This window comes from Neovison vison, chromosome 7 (genome assembly GCF_020171115.1).
Source record: "Neovison vison isolate M4711 chromosome 7, ASM_NN_V1, whole genome shotgun sequence".
NCBI lineage: Eukaryota > Metazoa > Chordata > Mammalia > Carnivora > Mustelidae > Neogale > Neogale vison.
This window is the reverse complement of record NC_058097.1, coordinates 189,821,119-189,838,514: the sequence shown is the minus strand read 5'-3', so window position 1 is coordinate 189,838,514 and position 17,396 is coordinate 189,821,119. Positions and strand designations below refer to the sequence as shown.

Here is a 17,396-nt window from a genome sequence, read left to right as displayed (position 1 = left end):
CTGTGCTCCGTCCGGGTATGGCTCTGGGACTCTGACTGCTATCACCTTCAGAAACCCTGAAGGGAGGCACACCTGCTCCTCCTCCCTCATCCCTGCCAGGCACCAGATTCTGTCACTTAGGACAGCAGAGAGCCAGGCATAAGAGACCAGGGCCTTTGTAAGCTTTCTGCAGGAATCCAGGCTGGGAGTCCTGGCTCATGCGTCTCGCCTCCCCAGGTTCTAACAAGTGTGGCTCTAGAAACGGCGGCTGCTCCCACCTCTGCTTGCCTCGACCCTCAGGCTTCTCCTGCGCCTGCCCCACTGGCATCCAGTTGAAGCGAGATGGGAAGACATGCGATCCCTCCCCCGAGACCTACCTGCTCTTCTCCAGCCGAGCCTCCATCCGACGTATCTCGCTGGATACCAGTGACCACACGGACGTGCACATCCCAGTTCCCGAGCTGAACAATGTCATCTCCCTGGACTATGACAGCGTGGACGGGAAGGTCTATTACACAGACGTGTTCCTGGATGTTATCAGGTAGGAATGTCCCTGAAATCTCCAGAGGACACAGACCTGTGTCCCATCCCTGGTGGGGTGAGGTCATGTCCATGTTGACCTCTAAGCAGACTGAGTGGTTCCAATCCTGACTTGTTGTTCACTTGTCACTAACAATAGAGTTCAGGGGCACTGGGTTACTCAGTTGGTTAAGCATCTGCCTTTGTCTCAGGTCATGATCCCAGGGTCCTGGGATCGAGTCCCACATCAGGCTCCCTGCTCAGTGGGGAGTCTACTTCTCCCTCTGCCTGCTGTTCCCCCTGCTTGTGTGCTCTCTCTTTCTGTCAAATACTTATTTCAGATTTGGGGTTTTTTATTGTTGTTGTTTATTTCTAGATTAATAGAAGCCCAGTGTGTAAAACAATCAGGCTGAGGACCTGGAGCCTTTACCCCACTGCCCGGCCCTGTGGGAGCTCCTTGCATCCCCTAAGACTCATTGATGAGTAGCTAAGCAGTGTATCTGTATTATAATACAGGATCCCTGGCCAAATGCCAAGGCCTGGGGTTGTTCACTAGGTTGTGTTTTGCTGTTTTAAAAATATTTTTGTTTTATTTATCTTACTTTTTATTATTCTTTCCATTTGTTTTTTGTCCCATCATAGCTGAGGAATGTGATGGCCTGCCACTATTTTGAGGGGTTTATTACGGCAGAGATTCTCCTATAAAAGAATAAGGGCATTCCCCTTGGTTCTCCCTGAGAGGCATATTAGAATCTCAAGCTGGAGCTGGACGGTTGGGGGGTGTTGGTGGTGGTGCCTCGGTGGCTCAGTTGATTAAGCATCAGCTTTCCGCTCAGGTCATGATCCCAGGGGCCCAAGGATTGAGCCCCACTTCAGGTTCCCTGCTCAGCGGGGAGCTTGTTTCTCCTTCTTCTGCTCCCCTCTGCTTGTGCTCTCTCTTTCTCTCTCTCACATAAATAAATAACATCTTAAAAAAGAAAAAAGGAATCTCATGCTGGGGGCAGGGGGAATATGTAGTCTAGAGAAGTTCCTGAAGTGTTTGTGACATACCCCCATCCTGTGGTTGAATTCCGTGGTAGAGCACTAATGTAAAAATACACAGGGAGATTTGGACCAATGTGCCTTTCTTATAATTACTACCTATCAATCCTTATCTCTCTCCTAAGGTATGTGGGGAATTACTGACCTGTCTTCTGCAAGACATGGGCCCAAACACCTCCTACTTAGAGCAGGAAACACTCTGTCCTCCCAAGGATTTGCCCATTAATTCTGCTAATATTTTGATTACCTCCTGTGGCTAGATGCTGAGGAATGTACTGATAGATAGGTAGTCTCTATCCCTGTGGAGTTTATAATAGGGATCTAATTATCAGAACATGGATTAAAGGGGTTTCAGTCTAGGGGTGAGAGGCTGGCTTAGTTGGAAGAGCATGTGACTCTTGATCTTGGGGTCATAAGTTTGAGCCCCATGTCAGGTGTAGAAATTACTTTAATAAATATGCTTAAAAGTCTGGGGGGTTATCCAGTCTACCTCTGGTCAGTCGGGTCAGTCAGCCAGCCCTGGGCTATTCCCTCAGGAGAGCGGATCTGAATGGCAGCAACATGGAAACAGTGATCGGGCGTGGGCTGAAGACCACCGATGGGCTGGCAGTAGACTGGGTAGCCAGGAATCTGTACTGGACGGACACGGGCCGAAATACCATTGAAGCATCAAGGCTAGATGGTTCCTGCCGCAAAGTGCTGATCAACAACAGCCTGGACGAGCCTCGGGCCATTGCCGTTTTCCCCCGGAAGGGGTAAGTTCATGGCCAGCAAAAGAGACCCCCAGGGAGGAAGGGCCTGATAAAGAGTCCCTAGGAAAATGCCCATGTACTAATGATGTCAGTGTGTCCCCCCTAATTCTCTGAGCCTCTGGGTGCCATCTTCCCTTGCCTTGGTGATGATGGTGGTATTGTATCTCAGGTACCTCTTCTGGACCGACTGGGGCCACATTGCCAAGATTGAGCGGGCAAACTTGGACGGCTCCGAGCGGAAGGTCCTCATCAACACAGACCTGGGTTGGCCCAATGGCCTTACCCTGGACTATGACACCCGCAGGTGGGAACCCTGTCCCAGGAGCTTCCTGGAAATTGAGTGGGTAGAGGAAAGGATGGTGGAGAGTCAGACAGTGAAAACAAAAAGATAGAAAGCTCCTTGATAGGTAAGGAGGAAAAAAGCGAGAAGGATGAGGGGATGTATTCTTAGAGCAAGGGTTGCTGAATCCGGCCCTCAGTCCTCAGATGGATTTTGTTTGTGTGGTTTACAAGTTTTGATTTGAGTGTCTTAAGCAGAGCCTGTCCTCTGGTTGGCCCACAGATCCCATGACCCCCTACTCGTTGGAGGCTGATTTTTTTTGCGTTTGTTACTCTTCTGATCCCTTCACTCATTAGAATTTGCAACTCCTCATCTAGATCAAAATGCTAGAGGGTAAGAGAAGAGGGTGAAAGGTGCTTCGAGGCAGCCAGCTTCCCTTTCTGCCCCCAGAAGAAGGGAAAGGAATCAAACTCACCTGGAGAGTCGGGCTGGAGAAGAGGAATGCCTTCTCCCCTTAGCCTCAGTGAAGTCCTTATACAGCAAGATCTCTTCTTTTTTTCTTTCTTTTTCTTTTTCTTTTTTTTTTTTTTGGTGAGATCTCTTCTTGAAGAGTGCTCCTAAGAATTTGGACTTTGATTCTTGGGATCAGATGAACCTGGAGGGTGGCTCCTCTGAGATCACAAGGCTTTCTACCCCACCCCAGACAGCTCTGGCCCCCTACTTGAGTTACCAACCTCCCTTCTTCAGCTTTGGGACTCGCAGTGACCTCTCTGATCAAGGGCACCTTTTGACGACTCACAGCCCCTGCTGGGTCAGCTCAGGAAGGGGACAGATAGCTCCTTGTGGGGAAGGACTGGGTTTCTTGGCAAGCGTTTGGGGCAGCCACCTTCTCTGTTGTCCTTCACAGGATCTATTGGGTAGATGCACATCTGGACCGGATCGAGAGTGCTGACCTCAATGGGAAGCTACGGCAGATCTTAGTCAGCCATGTCTCCCACCCCTTTGCTCTCACTCAGGTACTGGCTCAGGAGAGAGGTAACTAAACCTCCTTGATGAGGGGCGTGGGTATTCTTTTGGGATCCCAAGCTGGTGGCCTCAACCCTAGTTGCTACACGACAGACAGGCTATGGAAGCTCATTTCTGCACACTGAAGCCTTGGCGCCATGTGTCTCCTAGTCCCATCCCACTACTCCATGTTCTAACATTTGAGGGAGGGACTTGAAAATGCAGATTCCTGGGCCCTGGGTGATAAAGACTCTGCTTCATGAGCATTGGGCTTAGGGAGGTACATTCTAACAGGTTCCCTGGTTGATTCTAATGCCATGTTTCCATCAGCTGAGCCCAGGCAGCTGGCTTAGTGGCTATAGGGTAGAGGGGCTATGAGCCCAAGTATTGAGGCAGCCAGCCAGTTAGTACGTTTATTGAGCCTCTAATCTGCCAGCTCAGTGGGTTCAAGCTCTGCCTGTTCATTGAACAAGTGCAACTTTGGATAAGATACTGAACTTCTCTAAGCTTCACTTACCTAAAAAATAAATAAGTTTAATAATGGTGTCCTCCTGGGGCACCTGGGTGGCTCAGTGTGTTAAAGCCTCTGCCTTCGGCTCAAGTCATGATCTCAGGGTCCTGGGATCGAGCCCCACATCAGGCTCTCTGCTCAGCAGGGAGCCTGCTTCCCTCTCTCTCTCTGCCTGCCTCTCTGCCTACTGTGACCTCTGTCTGTCAAATAAATCAATAAAATCCTAAAAAATAATAATAATAATGGTGTCCTCCCAAAATACGTGCAAAGCATTAGCACACGTATCTGGAACTCAGTCGTGTTATTTTTAATCATTTTAATTATCACTGGCTGACATTTTTGAGTTCTAACCCTGTATGATAATTCAGGGGAAAAGGAGATCTACCAAGCTGGGGGCTGAAACAGGGATCCTCAGCCATTTAAAAATCTTTGTTCATTTTTTTTTTTTAAAGATTTTATTTATTTGCCAGAGAGAGAGGGAGAGAGAGCGAGCAAGCACAGGCAGACAAAGAGGCAGGCAGAGGCAGAGGGAGAAGCAGGCTCCCTGCCAAGCAAGGAGCCCGATGCGGGACTCGATCCCAGGACCCTGGGACCATGACCCGAGCCGAAGGCAGCAGCTTTAACCCACTGAGCCACCCAGGCATCCCTCTTGACCAATGTCCACTTATCTGTAATGTGCATCGTACCCTACCAGCCAATAAGATTTGGGCCCTGCCTACTGATAGGCTCCCCCTACCCCGTACTCCAAATGTAAAACTGCAGGATGATATTGAATATGGTTTTTCAATCTCTAAGTGTCCCCTGGGATTTCTGATACATACCCGGAAGCAGGAGGGGAACCATCTTCTCTGTGTTCCCCACCCCTGGCCAAGAATCTGAGGATCATTGCATTAGAAGGCAGCTTCCCCCAGACGTAACCAGAAGATTTGGGCCAGGGCTCTAAGTGAAGGGCCCAGAAGAGCCAGGACCATAGAAGGACCCCTTGCCCCCGAGTTCCTCCTATTTACTAGGTACAAGAAGTCATTTATTCATTGAGCCACGTCGTCAACTGACTGAGAATTATGTGTCAGTGCTAGAAATTGAGAGATAAATGAAATGCATTTTTGTCCTTGAAGGACTTAGTCTTACATCTCGGGCAGGTAAGCAGATGACCACAGAGTGTCAAGGCTCACTTGTAGAAGGCACAGAGCAGCATGGAGGAGGGAACTCTGTATGGACTGGGGGAGATGTCCCGGACAGTGCCCTATTGGGGGACACACGGAAGTTGGTGTGCTGGATAAGAGACAAAGAGGGCATTTCAGCAGAGGGAGTACACGTGCTGAAGCACGCAACTCTGCTGAGGACAGACTGTTGAATAATATCTACTCTTTATTGGGTTTTCCTGTTGAGTAGCAGGACAGATGGATCTATTGGACAGACTGGCAGACCAAGTCAATCCAACGTGTGGACAAGTACTCAGGCCGGAACAAGGAGACAGTGTTGGCGAATGTGGAAGGGCTTATGGATATCATTGTGGTTTCTCCTCAGCGACAGACAGGTGGGCTTTCTGGGTCCTGAGCCTGCTTCCTTGCCATCGGTGGGGTGGTGGGTCTCCCCAAGGACTCTTAATTACCGAGACATTTAGACTCACAGGAGAGCCTTTTGGCTCCCATTTCAAGCCTGTAGGCCTTTTTCAGCCCCGTGTGATTGTACCCCTTCTGCCCTACTGCCCCTGGGAATGAGGTGCCCTGGAGTTCCTCCTTACTGAGAAGTGCCAAACTGGGAGACCTGATTCTATCCCAAACCAGACACTCACCCGCTCTGCCTCTAGGGACGAATGCCTGTGGTGTGAACAATGGAGGCTGCACCCACCTGTGCTTTGCCAGGGCCTCGGACTTTGTATGTGCCTGTCCTGATGAGCCAGATGGCCGGCCCTGCTCCCTTGGTGAGTTGCACTGGACAGGCCCCTGGACCAGCAGAGCCATTGAAGTGGCAGGGGATCATCAGCGTCAGCTCCGTCCTTCTGGGTGGGATCCCCCTCAAGGGGTTTTATAGCAAAGTGACCGGGAGCAATGAGCTTGAGCTTCAGAATAGCACAGACCTGGGTTTGCCTGGCTTCTGGCATTTACTAAAATGGAATTCAGGTCTCCTGGTTCCCTGACCCCTGCTGTGGCCCGTATATTACTGTCTTTCCTGACCTTTGTGGATCAGCTAACCATCCAGAGCTACTAACATTGGAGCCCAAATCCGTTTTATTTACAGTATGAAGAGGCTTTAATGAGGGTGCCTAGGATAAGGACAGGCAGAAGACTGTTTTATCAAGTGTCCCAGGTGTTACTCTTGGATCATATGTAGAGATCTGGGGCTCCAGGGGCTCACGCAGTCCTTTTTCTCTCCAGTACCTGGTCTGGTGCCCCCAGCTCCCAGGGCTACCAGCCTAAGTGAAAGGAGCCCAGTGCTACCCAACACACTCCCTACCACCTTGCGTTCCTCCACCACTCGGACCCGCACATCTTTGGAGGAGATGGGAGGAAGGTAAGTGTATTCGGTATGGGATTCAGGGCTCTTTCTTCCAAATCACCATCCCCCTCCAGCTGAAGACCATGGCATTAGCTTAGTCATTCTGGCACATGGGCGGTACCGTTAGCTACCAGGCCCTGCTTTTGGCGCTGGAGAGGATATTTTGACTTGTAGACTGTTGCAAGCGATTGTCTTTCTAGCTCTGAGGGCAAGAAGCTTTAAGTGCTTAGAAGATCTCTAAGGGAGAGGGAAATTACTCAGGAGGAGTTTCCTACGTGGCGTTCCTTCTTCCTTTCCGTGATGTTTGTTCTCAGGTAACCTGTTTAGTATATTGTCTTGTCCTGCAGTTTGCTTAGAAACCACAAAGTCATAGTGGTCTCAGGGCTGTGGTTTTATGACCTGGGACATCCTCAGGACTGCGGTTGGCTTATAATGACCTCAAACGCACACACACACCCTGTTATTAAATAAGCAAGCATAACCATGAACAGTTCTCAAATCAAGTATAAAATATTGTATTTAATTAAGTTGATGGTCCTATTAATTTAAGATGCATCCCGATTGAGAGTTTCAACTGAGAAAATGACCAACATCAATTGTGAGATGCCAGTGATTGTAAGACACACTCCTGTTCCAGAGGTGTTAGACTATAGAACAATGCACATCTTAAAACTGACTTGTATGGCTGAATAATATTGCATTATGTATTAGGGCACCTGGGTGGCTCAGTTGATCAAGCATCCGACTCTTGATTTTGGCTCAAGTCATAGTCTCAGGGTTGTGAAACCGAGTCCCACATCGGGCTCTGTGCTCAGCTCAGAGTCTGCTTGTCCCTCTCCCCCTGCTCCGTCCCCCCAACTCACGCTTTCTCTTTCCCTCAAATAAATAAGCAAATAAAATCTTCAAACAAAAAAGAAAGAAAGAAAGATAGATTCCATCATATATATACACCACATCTTCTTTATTCATAGGTTGTTTCCGTGTCTTGGCTATTGTAAATAGCACTGTCGTGAATGTGGGGGTGTAGATGTCTTTCTGAGATAGTGATTTAGTTTCCTATTGTTACTGTTTTGATGTCTATTTTGCCAGACATTTTCTTTTGAGACATTTTTTCCCATTGTAATATATTGTCTCTTTAGTATCAACTTTAGCTTAAAAAGATAATTAACGACTTCAATTCTGAAAAGCAGAAACATAATAATAATCCCAAATGAGAACTCTAGACTCATGTCTTTAAAATCATAACATTTGCATGGTGCCTAGATGGCTCAGTAAGTAGAGCATGTGACTTTTGAGCTCAGGGTCAAACGCCACAATGGCGTAGAGTTTACTTTAAAAATAAAAAAGAAGGGCGCTTGGGTGGCTTAGTCAGCTAAGCATCTGCTTTAGGCTCAGGTCGTGAACTTGGGGTCCTGGAATTGAGCCCTGAGTCAGGCTCCCTGCTCAGCAGAGAGCCTGCTTCTCCCTCTCCCTCTTCCCCCCTTTCACCCCCAACTTGTGCCTGCTCACACACTCATGCACACTCACTCTCTCCAATAAAATCTTTAAAAAAATTAAAAATCAATAGTGTAAAAACTAGAATTGGAAGTATTAAAAAATGAATGGAATAAAATCATAAAATTTGCACAGGATCACATTCACTCTGTTTGCCCCATTTTCTCTTTTTGGAAGTTTATATAGAAAACCAAACATCAGGATATAAACATGTATCTTTTTCACTAACTTCTGAGTACTGGAAATCATGATTAATCTGATTTTCTTTAGGATAATTTAGAAAACTTTCGAACCCTACTCAGATTAGTTTTCTAACAATCAGAGTCTGTTTGAAGACTCCGTGTATCTTGGTTTCAAATGCTCTTGCAAATAGCTTTTCTCTAGCCTTTTAGGAGATGCCTTTAATTGCCTGTTCATAATGTGCCACAAAGAAGTTACCTTCTTAGCATTTCAAGTTGGTTCTCTGAGCCCTCCCTCTGGATGTCTTGCATATTCCCTTGTGAAAGAATGGAGAGAAGAAAAACAATTTTTTTTCAAGGTCTATTTAGACCTTGTGCTACTCTGTATCCAATCAGAGGTTTGCTTGGCTGGTAGCTTCTTCCAACTCATCCTGGTAACTTAATAAATCCTACCCCTGGTATACTTAGTCTTCTGTCAGCAGACGTCCAGCTCACTTCCAAACTGCTTCTCTTTTTTAGAGGAATCTTTTTTAAAGAGTACATATTTAAAAACCCATTTAAACACTGGGGCGCCTGGGTGGCCCAGTCATTTGAGCAGCTCGGGTCATGATCTCAGGGTGGTGAGATCGATCCTTCATGCACCCCACATCAGGCTCTGTGCTCAGTAGGGAATCTGCTTGGGATTCTCCCTCTCCCTCTGCCCCTCCCCACTTGTTCTCTCTCTTTCTTTCTCTCAAATAAGTAAATAAGTCATTAAAAAAAAAAAAACTATTTAAAGGGTGCCTGGGTGGCTCAGTGGGTTAAAGTCTCTGCTTTCAGCTCAAGTCCTGATCCCAGGGTCCTGGGATTGAGCCCCGCATCAGGTTCTCTGCTTAGGAAGCCTGCTTCTTCCTCTTTCTCTCTCTTTGCCTGCCTCTCCGCCTACTTGTGATCTCTGTTTGTCAAATAAGTAAATAAATAAATAATCTTTAAAAAATAAAAAATAAAATAAAAAACTATTTAAACATGACTCATACTGATTTCTTTGTATTTCCTGGTCTGTGCTTCTGATGTCTCTCATTAGGTACAATCAAATATCTGAAAGCCTGACTCAAAAGCCTTTTTCCTGTCCTTCCCAGGACATTTTTTTTTTTTTTTTTTTAATTTAAGAGAGAGAGATTGGGGATGGGGTGGGTAGTGGCAGAGCAGAAGGAGAGAGGGAATCTAAAGGAGGCTCCACACCCAGCACAGAACCTAATGTGGGGCTCGACTGCATGCCCCTGAGATCATGACCTGAGCTGAAATCGAGAGTCAGATGCTTAATGGACTGAGGCTTTCAGGCGCCCCCTTGCCCCAGGACTTCCCCTCTTTCCTGGAGGAAGGCAGGATCTTTACCAAATACAAGTAGCCTTTACCTACAGTTTTCTCTGCCCCACAGATGCTCTGAAAAGGATGCCCAGCTGGGCCTCTGTGCGCATTCCAACGAGGCCGTTCCTGCTGCTCCAGGTGAGCCCTGAGTGCCCAACTGTTCAAAGACGAAGAAGCTTTAAGGCACCAGAGCCTCCACTGATATTTTCCATTCATGGGGACTTTTTGGGGTTGTTGAGCCCGTGTCTCAGAGTAAATCCACAGAAAAAATAATATTAGCTAGCTATCACTTACAGAGTGCTTTCCACATGCCAGCCGTTTGTTAAGCTATGTATGTGTGTGTGCACCTACACGTGTGCACATATGTACGTGAATGTACACACTCAGCTTTCACTGCCACCAGGTTAGGAACAGTTTATTATTTACATTTAACTGATGAGAAAACACAGGCTTCAAGTCAAGTGTCATGCCTTAAGTCTCATGGCTAGTAAGTAGTGGACCTGGGGACAGAGATGCTGGCAGGCTGATAGGTTTCTTCTCAGCCCCCCACCCCCGTGGCCTCTTCCCTGGCCGTTCTCAGACAGTTTGCCATCCAGGCCCTACCACAGGAGCCCCCCATCTTCCCTGCCCCTCACACCAGCTGGCGGACTATCCTTGGTCCCAGCTTAGCATGACTCTGTTCCTCCTAGGGGAAGGACTTCACGTCAGCTACGTCATCGGTGGGCTCCTCAGTATCCTGCTGATTTTGCTGGTGATTGCAGCTTTGATGCTGTACAGGTAACCTCAGCCTCATCGCGGGGGGCACGTGTCCATGGGTCCTCATTCGCACGGCAGTGATCTTGGGAAGCTCCACACCTTGCTGATCCGACCTCTGACCAGCCTCATGTCGAGATGGGTCCCTGGTCAGAGCCGCAGAGAGGACAGGTAGAACCTGAATCCTGACTCTTCTTCACCATTCACAGCCTGAGCAGATTCCTCATGTTACAACCCAGCGGCCCTTGGGACTTTATTTATAGGCTAGGATGCTAAGGGCACAGAGGGTATGGCCTCAGGTCACACAGTAAGAGGCAAAGCTGGGACCGATACAGGCATCTCTGCTTTGCCACTACTCTACCTCCTCTCAGACCCTGAAAGTTGGAAAGGCCTTTTCCTCACATAACCATGGCCTCTACGGCAATATTATTTGACCTATCATTGCTCAGTACAGATCATCCTGGGAAGGTGGAGTGTGTCATTTTCAGTTTAGAATCCTCTTTTTACAACCTCGTATGTATTTTCCCCAAATGCTTTAAAGACTGCTTGCAGCAAAATTCCAGGATTTTGCTCTGCTGCTGTGGCTCCTGCTAATAGTAACCACCACCACCACCACAACAACACGCTAATAATAATAGTCATACATAGTGGATATGTGTGAATGCCCTCAACAATGGTTGTAGTACAAGTATTATTATTCCTCACTTTACAGATGAGGATCAGAGGCTCACAAAGTTTAGATTATGTCTACCAAGATCACAGCTAGTAAGTAACAGACGTGGATTGACACAGATCTGTCTTGACCCGTTGTATCAGCCGTCCACTGCTAGATAGCAAATTATTCCGAAACTTAGCAACTTAAAATGACAACCATTTATTATCTCTCAGTGTGTGGGGGTCAGAAATCTGGATTCAGTTTAGCTGCGTGCCTCTGCCTCATGGTTCTCTTACAGACTTCAGTCCAGGTAGCAGCCAGGGCTGTGGTCTTATCTTAAGGTTTGACTGGGGAGGGAGTCCCTTCCAAGCACACTCATGTAGCTTTTGGCGGGATTCAGTTCCTCACAGGCTTTGGACTGAGGGTCTTGGTTCCTTGCTGGCTGTTGGCTGGAAGTCTCCCTCATCACTTCCCTGCCTTGTGGGCCTTCCTAAAAAACACGCGACAACATGGCAGCTTGCTTCCCCAGAGCAAGCATAAGCGAGAATGAGGGAGGAAAGGCAACCTAAGATGGAAGCTACAAGTTTCTTTGGAACCTAATCCAGCATCCATGACTTTTGTAAATTCTGTTCATCAGAAATGAGTCACCAGGGCTGCCTGGCTGGCTCAGTCAGTGTAGTGTGTGACTTTTGATCTCGGAGTTACAGGTTTGAGCCCCACTTTAGGTATAGAGATTACTTGAAAATAAACCATTAAAAATAAAGTAGAAGTCAGTCACCAGATGCAGCCCACACTCAAGAGGGAGGGATTCAGAAGGAGTAAAGATCAGGAGGCGGGGATCACTGGGACCATCTTAGAGGATGCCTACCACTTTCAGGTTATAGCTTCCCCAGATGTCATCCCCATAAACATATGAACTAATTTCTCATCACCTTTCCTCCTAAAGACACAAAAAATCCAAGTTAACTGATCCCGGAATGGGGAACCTGACCTACAGCAACCCCTCCTACCGAACTTCTACTCAGGAAGTGAAAATTGAAGCAATCCCCAAGCCAGCCATGTACAACCAACTGTGCTATAAGAAAGAGGTAAAAATTACAATTTATTTTCAAGGTGGGGTCTTGTTTTTGGAGAGGGGATGGATATGCTCCAATTGCCTGAATGGATCAGTGAGGGGTGCCAGGTGGTCCCACCTACCATTTTGGAAGTTATAGTGAACACAAGAACTGAATCTGATATGGGATTCTGGAGAGATCTAGACTCTCTGAGGGACCAGATTGAGGGACCTTAGTGAGAGCAAGGTTAGTAAGCAGATTCCAGAAGGTCTAGGTCTGAAAGTGTACACCTCCCTGCCAGGAAATGTTTTCCCTGGATCATAGGTTTTATCTTCTCTAGTGGTCATTCCCCTGCAATGAGGCTGCACCCCTCTGAAACACTCCAGATTCCTAGACAACACCCAAAAAACCTGAGAGTTCCTGGACTCTCCCTTTTCTAACCCTCTGATCCAAGCTGTTGGCACCTAGGGCTGGGAACGGCTGGGTTTCTTGCTATTCTTCCTCTTATCACAGAGTCATAGATTTCTGTAGAATGCTGAAGGTTTACATGCTTTTGCTCTCTTAGCTCCTTTGTTGCTTCAGTGAAAATTTATGTGCTGAATGTTTAGGTTTGAAAAATAGTCCCATTTCCACAAGGGACCGGTATCCCCCAATTTCAGATTTTCCTAGTCTAATATGACCCTTGCTTCTTCCAGAATCCTGTCACCTTTCATCAGAAGTTCTATCCCTTATGAAACCCTAATTGGTCTACTCGCCTGGCCTGTCTGGCATAGTCAACATTTGCCCTCACCTCTGCAGGGCTCCCACGCATAATGAGTACATTTTACATAACAATCACATGCTTTCTGGATCCATGCATTTCCATATTAAAAAAGCTTCCGCGGGGAGCCAAAACAGCACCTGCAGGGCTAGTGCGCAGTTTCAGGGATGGTAGAGCCCTCCTCGATTAGTATGTTTGAGAGAAAGACTCCTGGGTCTTAGGTTCCTAGAGTGTTTGATGCCCCCAGAGAAGAACCGTCATAAGGGTCCTAGGTTAGACCTGAAAAGTGTGTGACCTCTTTCTTCTGTTGTATGCTTTTCCTCAGCAGCTCTTTCATCCCTCTGACAGTCTTTCACCCTTTCTCTTCTGATTTCCTCCTGATTTCAGGTACCTGTTGCCATGTGTTTGGAGAGGAAAGAGTGTTCCCTTCCCCCCACCCCGATTGCCAATGCCATGTCCCCCATCTCTTCTAACCTACCCAGCTTGTCTCTGCAATGAAGACACTGCATGGCTCGGTGTAATCTGATGCTGATTTCAGCTCCGAGGCTGTGATGCGGTGTGCTTGTGTGCTGTCTGTCTGTCTCTGCTCTGTGGATGGAGCTACCACTCCTAGAGGGTCTTCTTCAAAGTCTCCTTTTTAATGTAGGAGTTCAATCAGGAGAGCATGTCACTCTTGATCTCAGGGTTGTGAGTTCAAGCACCACGCTGGATATAAAAATGACTCAAAAATAAAATCTTAAAAAAAAAAAAAAAAAGAAACGATAGGGGCTCAGTTAGACATCTGTCGAGTTGAGTTGTTACTAAAACAGAGGAGCACTTGCAGAACTCTTGGCCAGAATGCTGTCCCAGGACAGAAACTATGGCATGGCCCGTTTTCTCCTGGTACCAGTGGCATGTCAGTTGGTATCCCCCAGAAACCAGGAGTAAGCCTACCCTTTGAGAAATCCATCAAGGGAGAAGCCTGAGTAGAACTTAAGGCTGTCCTTGAAACAATCCCAGGTTGCTCAGGAATGGCCCAAGACTCATAGGAGCAGAACCAGAGTGGGTTCCCCCAAAAGGTGATAGGTTACAGGACCCCAAAGGATTGACACTCAGAACCCAAATAACAAGATTTTCTGGATCCCTCCTGTCTGACCTCCCACAAGTTTTCTCCTTAACAAAATTAGAAAGAAGAGGATTGATAATAGAAGAGCACAGAAGTAGTTTAAAATCCTGAATAAATGCACCCTGAACTGCCTTTATCGCTTGCTTTTGGCCACGTGTATCAGCATGATGTCCCACGAATAAGCCACAGTAACGATACTACAACTAACAGGATTTCGTGTGTCTTGTGCATCAGGCACTTACTAACTGCATTCCATGTGTCTCCTCACTGACCCCTCACAGCGATTGGTTATGAGGTGTGGGTATTGTTATTCTCCCCACACTGCGAATGTGGAGACTGAGTTTAGAGATGCTAAGTAATTTGCCCAAGGTGATGTCGCCAGTGAGTGGATGATGCAGGACCGGAAGCCTGTGGTTCTCCCTCCTCCCTGTCTGAGAATGGTAATAATTGTCCTAGCAGCCATTCTTCTTTTAGGCTGACTCATCTCTTTGCTCTGACCAAGTCTCCCCATTTGCTTGTGGGATCTTTGTACTCCTCCCACCTCCTCTCACCCCATCCACTTCGGTTTCCGGTTCACCAGGAGATCCTCTCCAGAGAGCTAACTGTGTCCCTGTGTCCCCACTCTCCACCCTAGGGCGGGCCTGACCATAACTACACCAAGGAGAAGATCAAGATCGTAGAGGGAATCTGCCTTCTGTCTGGGGACGATGCCGAGTGGGACGACCTCAAGCAACTGCGCAGCTCCCGGGGGGGCCTTCTGCGGGATCACGTGTGCATGAAGACAGACACAGTGTCTATCCAGGCCAGCTCTGGCTCCCTGGATGACACGGAGACGGAGCAGCTGTTGCAGGAAGAGCAATCAGAGTGTAGCAGCGTCCATACTGCGGCCACTCCGGAAAGACGGGGCTCTCTGCCAGACACAGGCTGGAAACATGAACGCAAGCTCTCCTCGGAGAGCCAGGTCTAAAGGCCCATGGTCCCTCCTCTCCCTACCCGTTCCTTCTCCTCTATGGACTTCCGGTCCTTGTGCTCACTTACACAACAGGCCCCCTTCCTATGTGCTTGTCCTTCTCCTCCACCTCCCACCCCGTAACTGCTCCCGAGCCCTCAACTGGGAGCTGTTTCCACCTGAGTTCGTAACTACCTGTGCGGAAGAAATGATGGTGCGTCCCGAAAATTTAGACCTGGATTTTACCACGAACCTCACCTCTTGCACACTCCATCCTGAGCACCCCGAAACCAGGCTCGGTAATGATTCCTCATCATACAGAGCTCCACCTCCCCTTTCCCTGGTACCCTGCCCCACGAGAACTGATGACCCAACACTTCACTCTCCCCCAGCAGAGCCAGCCTGGCTGCTTCCCTGAGAGAACTTGCCCATCAGGGGCTGGGGCAGGAGTCAAGGGTAAAGAGAGAGATGAAGGAAAGAGGCTGAGAGAGAAGGAGGAATAAGCCCCGCTGGTCCGGGTGTCTCGGAAGCCTCCAGCCTCAAGTGCATCGGTAATATGAGAAAGCTTTTAGGGGTGGTTGGGCTGCATCTCCTGTCCATTGCTGGCAATGGATATTATTCATGCCCTAAGAGCTACTGGTTTTTTTGTTTTTTGTTTTTCGTTTTTTTGTTTTTTCAGCTGCCAGTATTGGTAAAATCTGGGTGTGACTCAAGCTGTTCTTCCTCCTGCTAGAGTGTCTGGAAGCTTCTACCTTCCAATGACAGGGTCTTTATTGCATGGCAGCTGGCTAATATGAATTCCCCCACTGGTACCACCACTGGCCAGTACCCTTATGTCTTTGACTCTAACTAACCAGGTTGTGAGCAGGGGTTTAAGTAATGTGGGGCCCCGAGCGCTGAGTCTCTGCAAGGTCCAACCAGCGCTGCTTAGACCAAAAGTAGCATATCACCTGAACCTTAACGTCCTGCCACTCTCTCCCCACTCATTCTCTGGGATTCTAAGCATAGAGATCCTGAAACACCTTCCATAGAAGGGCCAAGAGTTTTCATAAACAGTCAGGAAGAGAGATTGGGTTTTAGACTTGGGGCACACAGGGCCTCAAGGGAAATATCCATGAGGTTGAAGCTCCTGTGTTCTCTCTCAAGTGCTCAGGGATCTAAGTTAGTGGACAGAGAACCTGTGGCTCTAGGGGTGGTGACGTTCCCATTCCAACTCTCTTCCCCGCTACGTGATGGGCTTTCCAGGCTGTGATGCCATCACTTGGTTTGTGCTTGTTCACACAAAGAGTGCATGTCTCCTGCTAGGATCAGTGGATTGGAGATATTTTGTCTGCCCCAGACCTTCTATAGACCCCTTCCTTCCCCCCCCCTCCCTAATTTGCTTTTTCTGACTTAGCCTTGTGGTGTTAAGGAGAGGGTTACATCAAAACACAAAGTAGGGGGCAGAGAGTAGAAAGGGAGAACAACCAATGAAGCCTTCTCAGCTTAGGGCAGATCCAGACCCTTCCACCCAGGAACTGGAAGCAACAGGAGAGGATGCCGGGCTGAGAAGAGAGGCGAGGGCTTCTCGAGGAAGCTTCCCAATTGGAAACATCATCTGTGGTTATTGGTATTGAGAAATCAGCTGCCACACGTGAATGAAAATGGAGAAGAGCAAGGCTTTTCTGGTCAGTTCTGAGGCTGCTAGAGACAGGTGCCAAGCCTTGAGCCCTGCTGGTAGTAGCCAGCGCAGGTCTGGGCCCACAACAACCTGGCCAGGCCAGCAAGGCTTTGCCAGTACACACACACAGTGGGAAAGGCGAGGTGCCACTCATGGGAGGAAAGGGAGATATTTCACACTTGACAGGGCGGTAAAAAAAGGAGCACTTTGGGTTCTCCGATTCATGATTGAGGATGGGGAGAAAGTAGGAAAGTGGCATTTTCTTGATTGGAAAAGGGGAAGGATCTTATTGCACTTGGGCTGTTCAGAATGTAGAAAAGACATATTTGAAGAAATATCTATTTGAGCACTGATTCACTATGTAAAAAGCAAAACTTCTCTGTCCTAAACTAATGGAAGTAATTCTCCCGCACTCACGTGTAATGGTTTTAACGTTACTCACTGGAGAGATTGGACTTTCTGGAATTATTTAACCACTATGTTCAGTATTTTAGGACTTTATGATAATTTAATATAAATTTAGCTTTTCTTAATCACCGTGCCTGGCTTGGAGTCATGACTAATCACTGCACCCGCTCTGTCTGGCAGACCCATGCTTTTGAAAACCTTCTTGCGACATCACCTATAAGTCACTCAGGGATGTGAGAACAATGAGGAGCCATAAAAGGTGTGAGGTTCCTGGCTGGAGGTTCAACTCATCTTGAGAAGAGAGGTCAAGACCAGAGTTCATTGGCTTCTGAAATCCTTACTTCCTCTAGAACAGTAATAGTAGATGACAGTTGAGTGCCAACTCTGATTGATTGATTGATAGTGGTTGCCCAAGGTCCTGTTGAGATTCAACAGGGAAGGTGTC

The 17,396-nt window shown here is 47.8% G+C and overlaps 1 protein-coding gene across 1 annotated transcript in view; it reads left to right on the top strand.

Annotated features, from left to right (window-relative positions):
- LRP4 (LDL receptor related protein 4) overlaps nucleotides 1–17,079 on the top strand; it is a 49,730-nt gene extending 32,651 nt beyond the window's left edge. The window contains exons 28-38 of the mRNA XM_044259209.1: nucleotides 217–520; nucleotides 2,076–2,294; nucleotides 2,461–2,595; nucleotides 3,479–3,587; nucleotides 5,480–5,624; nucleotides 5,898–6,011; nucleotides 6,466–6,601; nucleotides 9,677–9,744; nucleotides 10,296–10,383; nucleotides 11,961–12,102; nucleotides 14,569–17,079. Of these exons, the coding sequence (XP_044115144.1) occupies nucleotides 217–520; nucleotides 2,076–2,294; nucleotides 2,461–2,595; nucleotides 3,479–3,587; nucleotides 5,480–5,624; nucleotides 5,898–6,011; nucleotides 6,466–6,601; nucleotides 9,677–9,744; nucleotides 10,296–10,383; nucleotides 11,961–12,102; nucleotides 14,569–14,901 (1,793 nt within the window). The 3' untranslated portion in view covers nucleotides 14,902–17,079. The remainder of the gene's footprint in view (nucleotides 1–216; nucleotides 521–2,075; nucleotides 2,295–2,460; nucleotides 2,596–3,478; nucleotides 3,588–5,479; nucleotides 5,625–5,897; nucleotides 6,012–6,465; nucleotides 6,602–9,676; nucleotides 9,745–10,295; nucleotides 10,384–11,960; nucleotides 12,103–14,568) is intronic.
- Nucleotides 17,080–17,396: the final 317 nt, after the last annotated feature.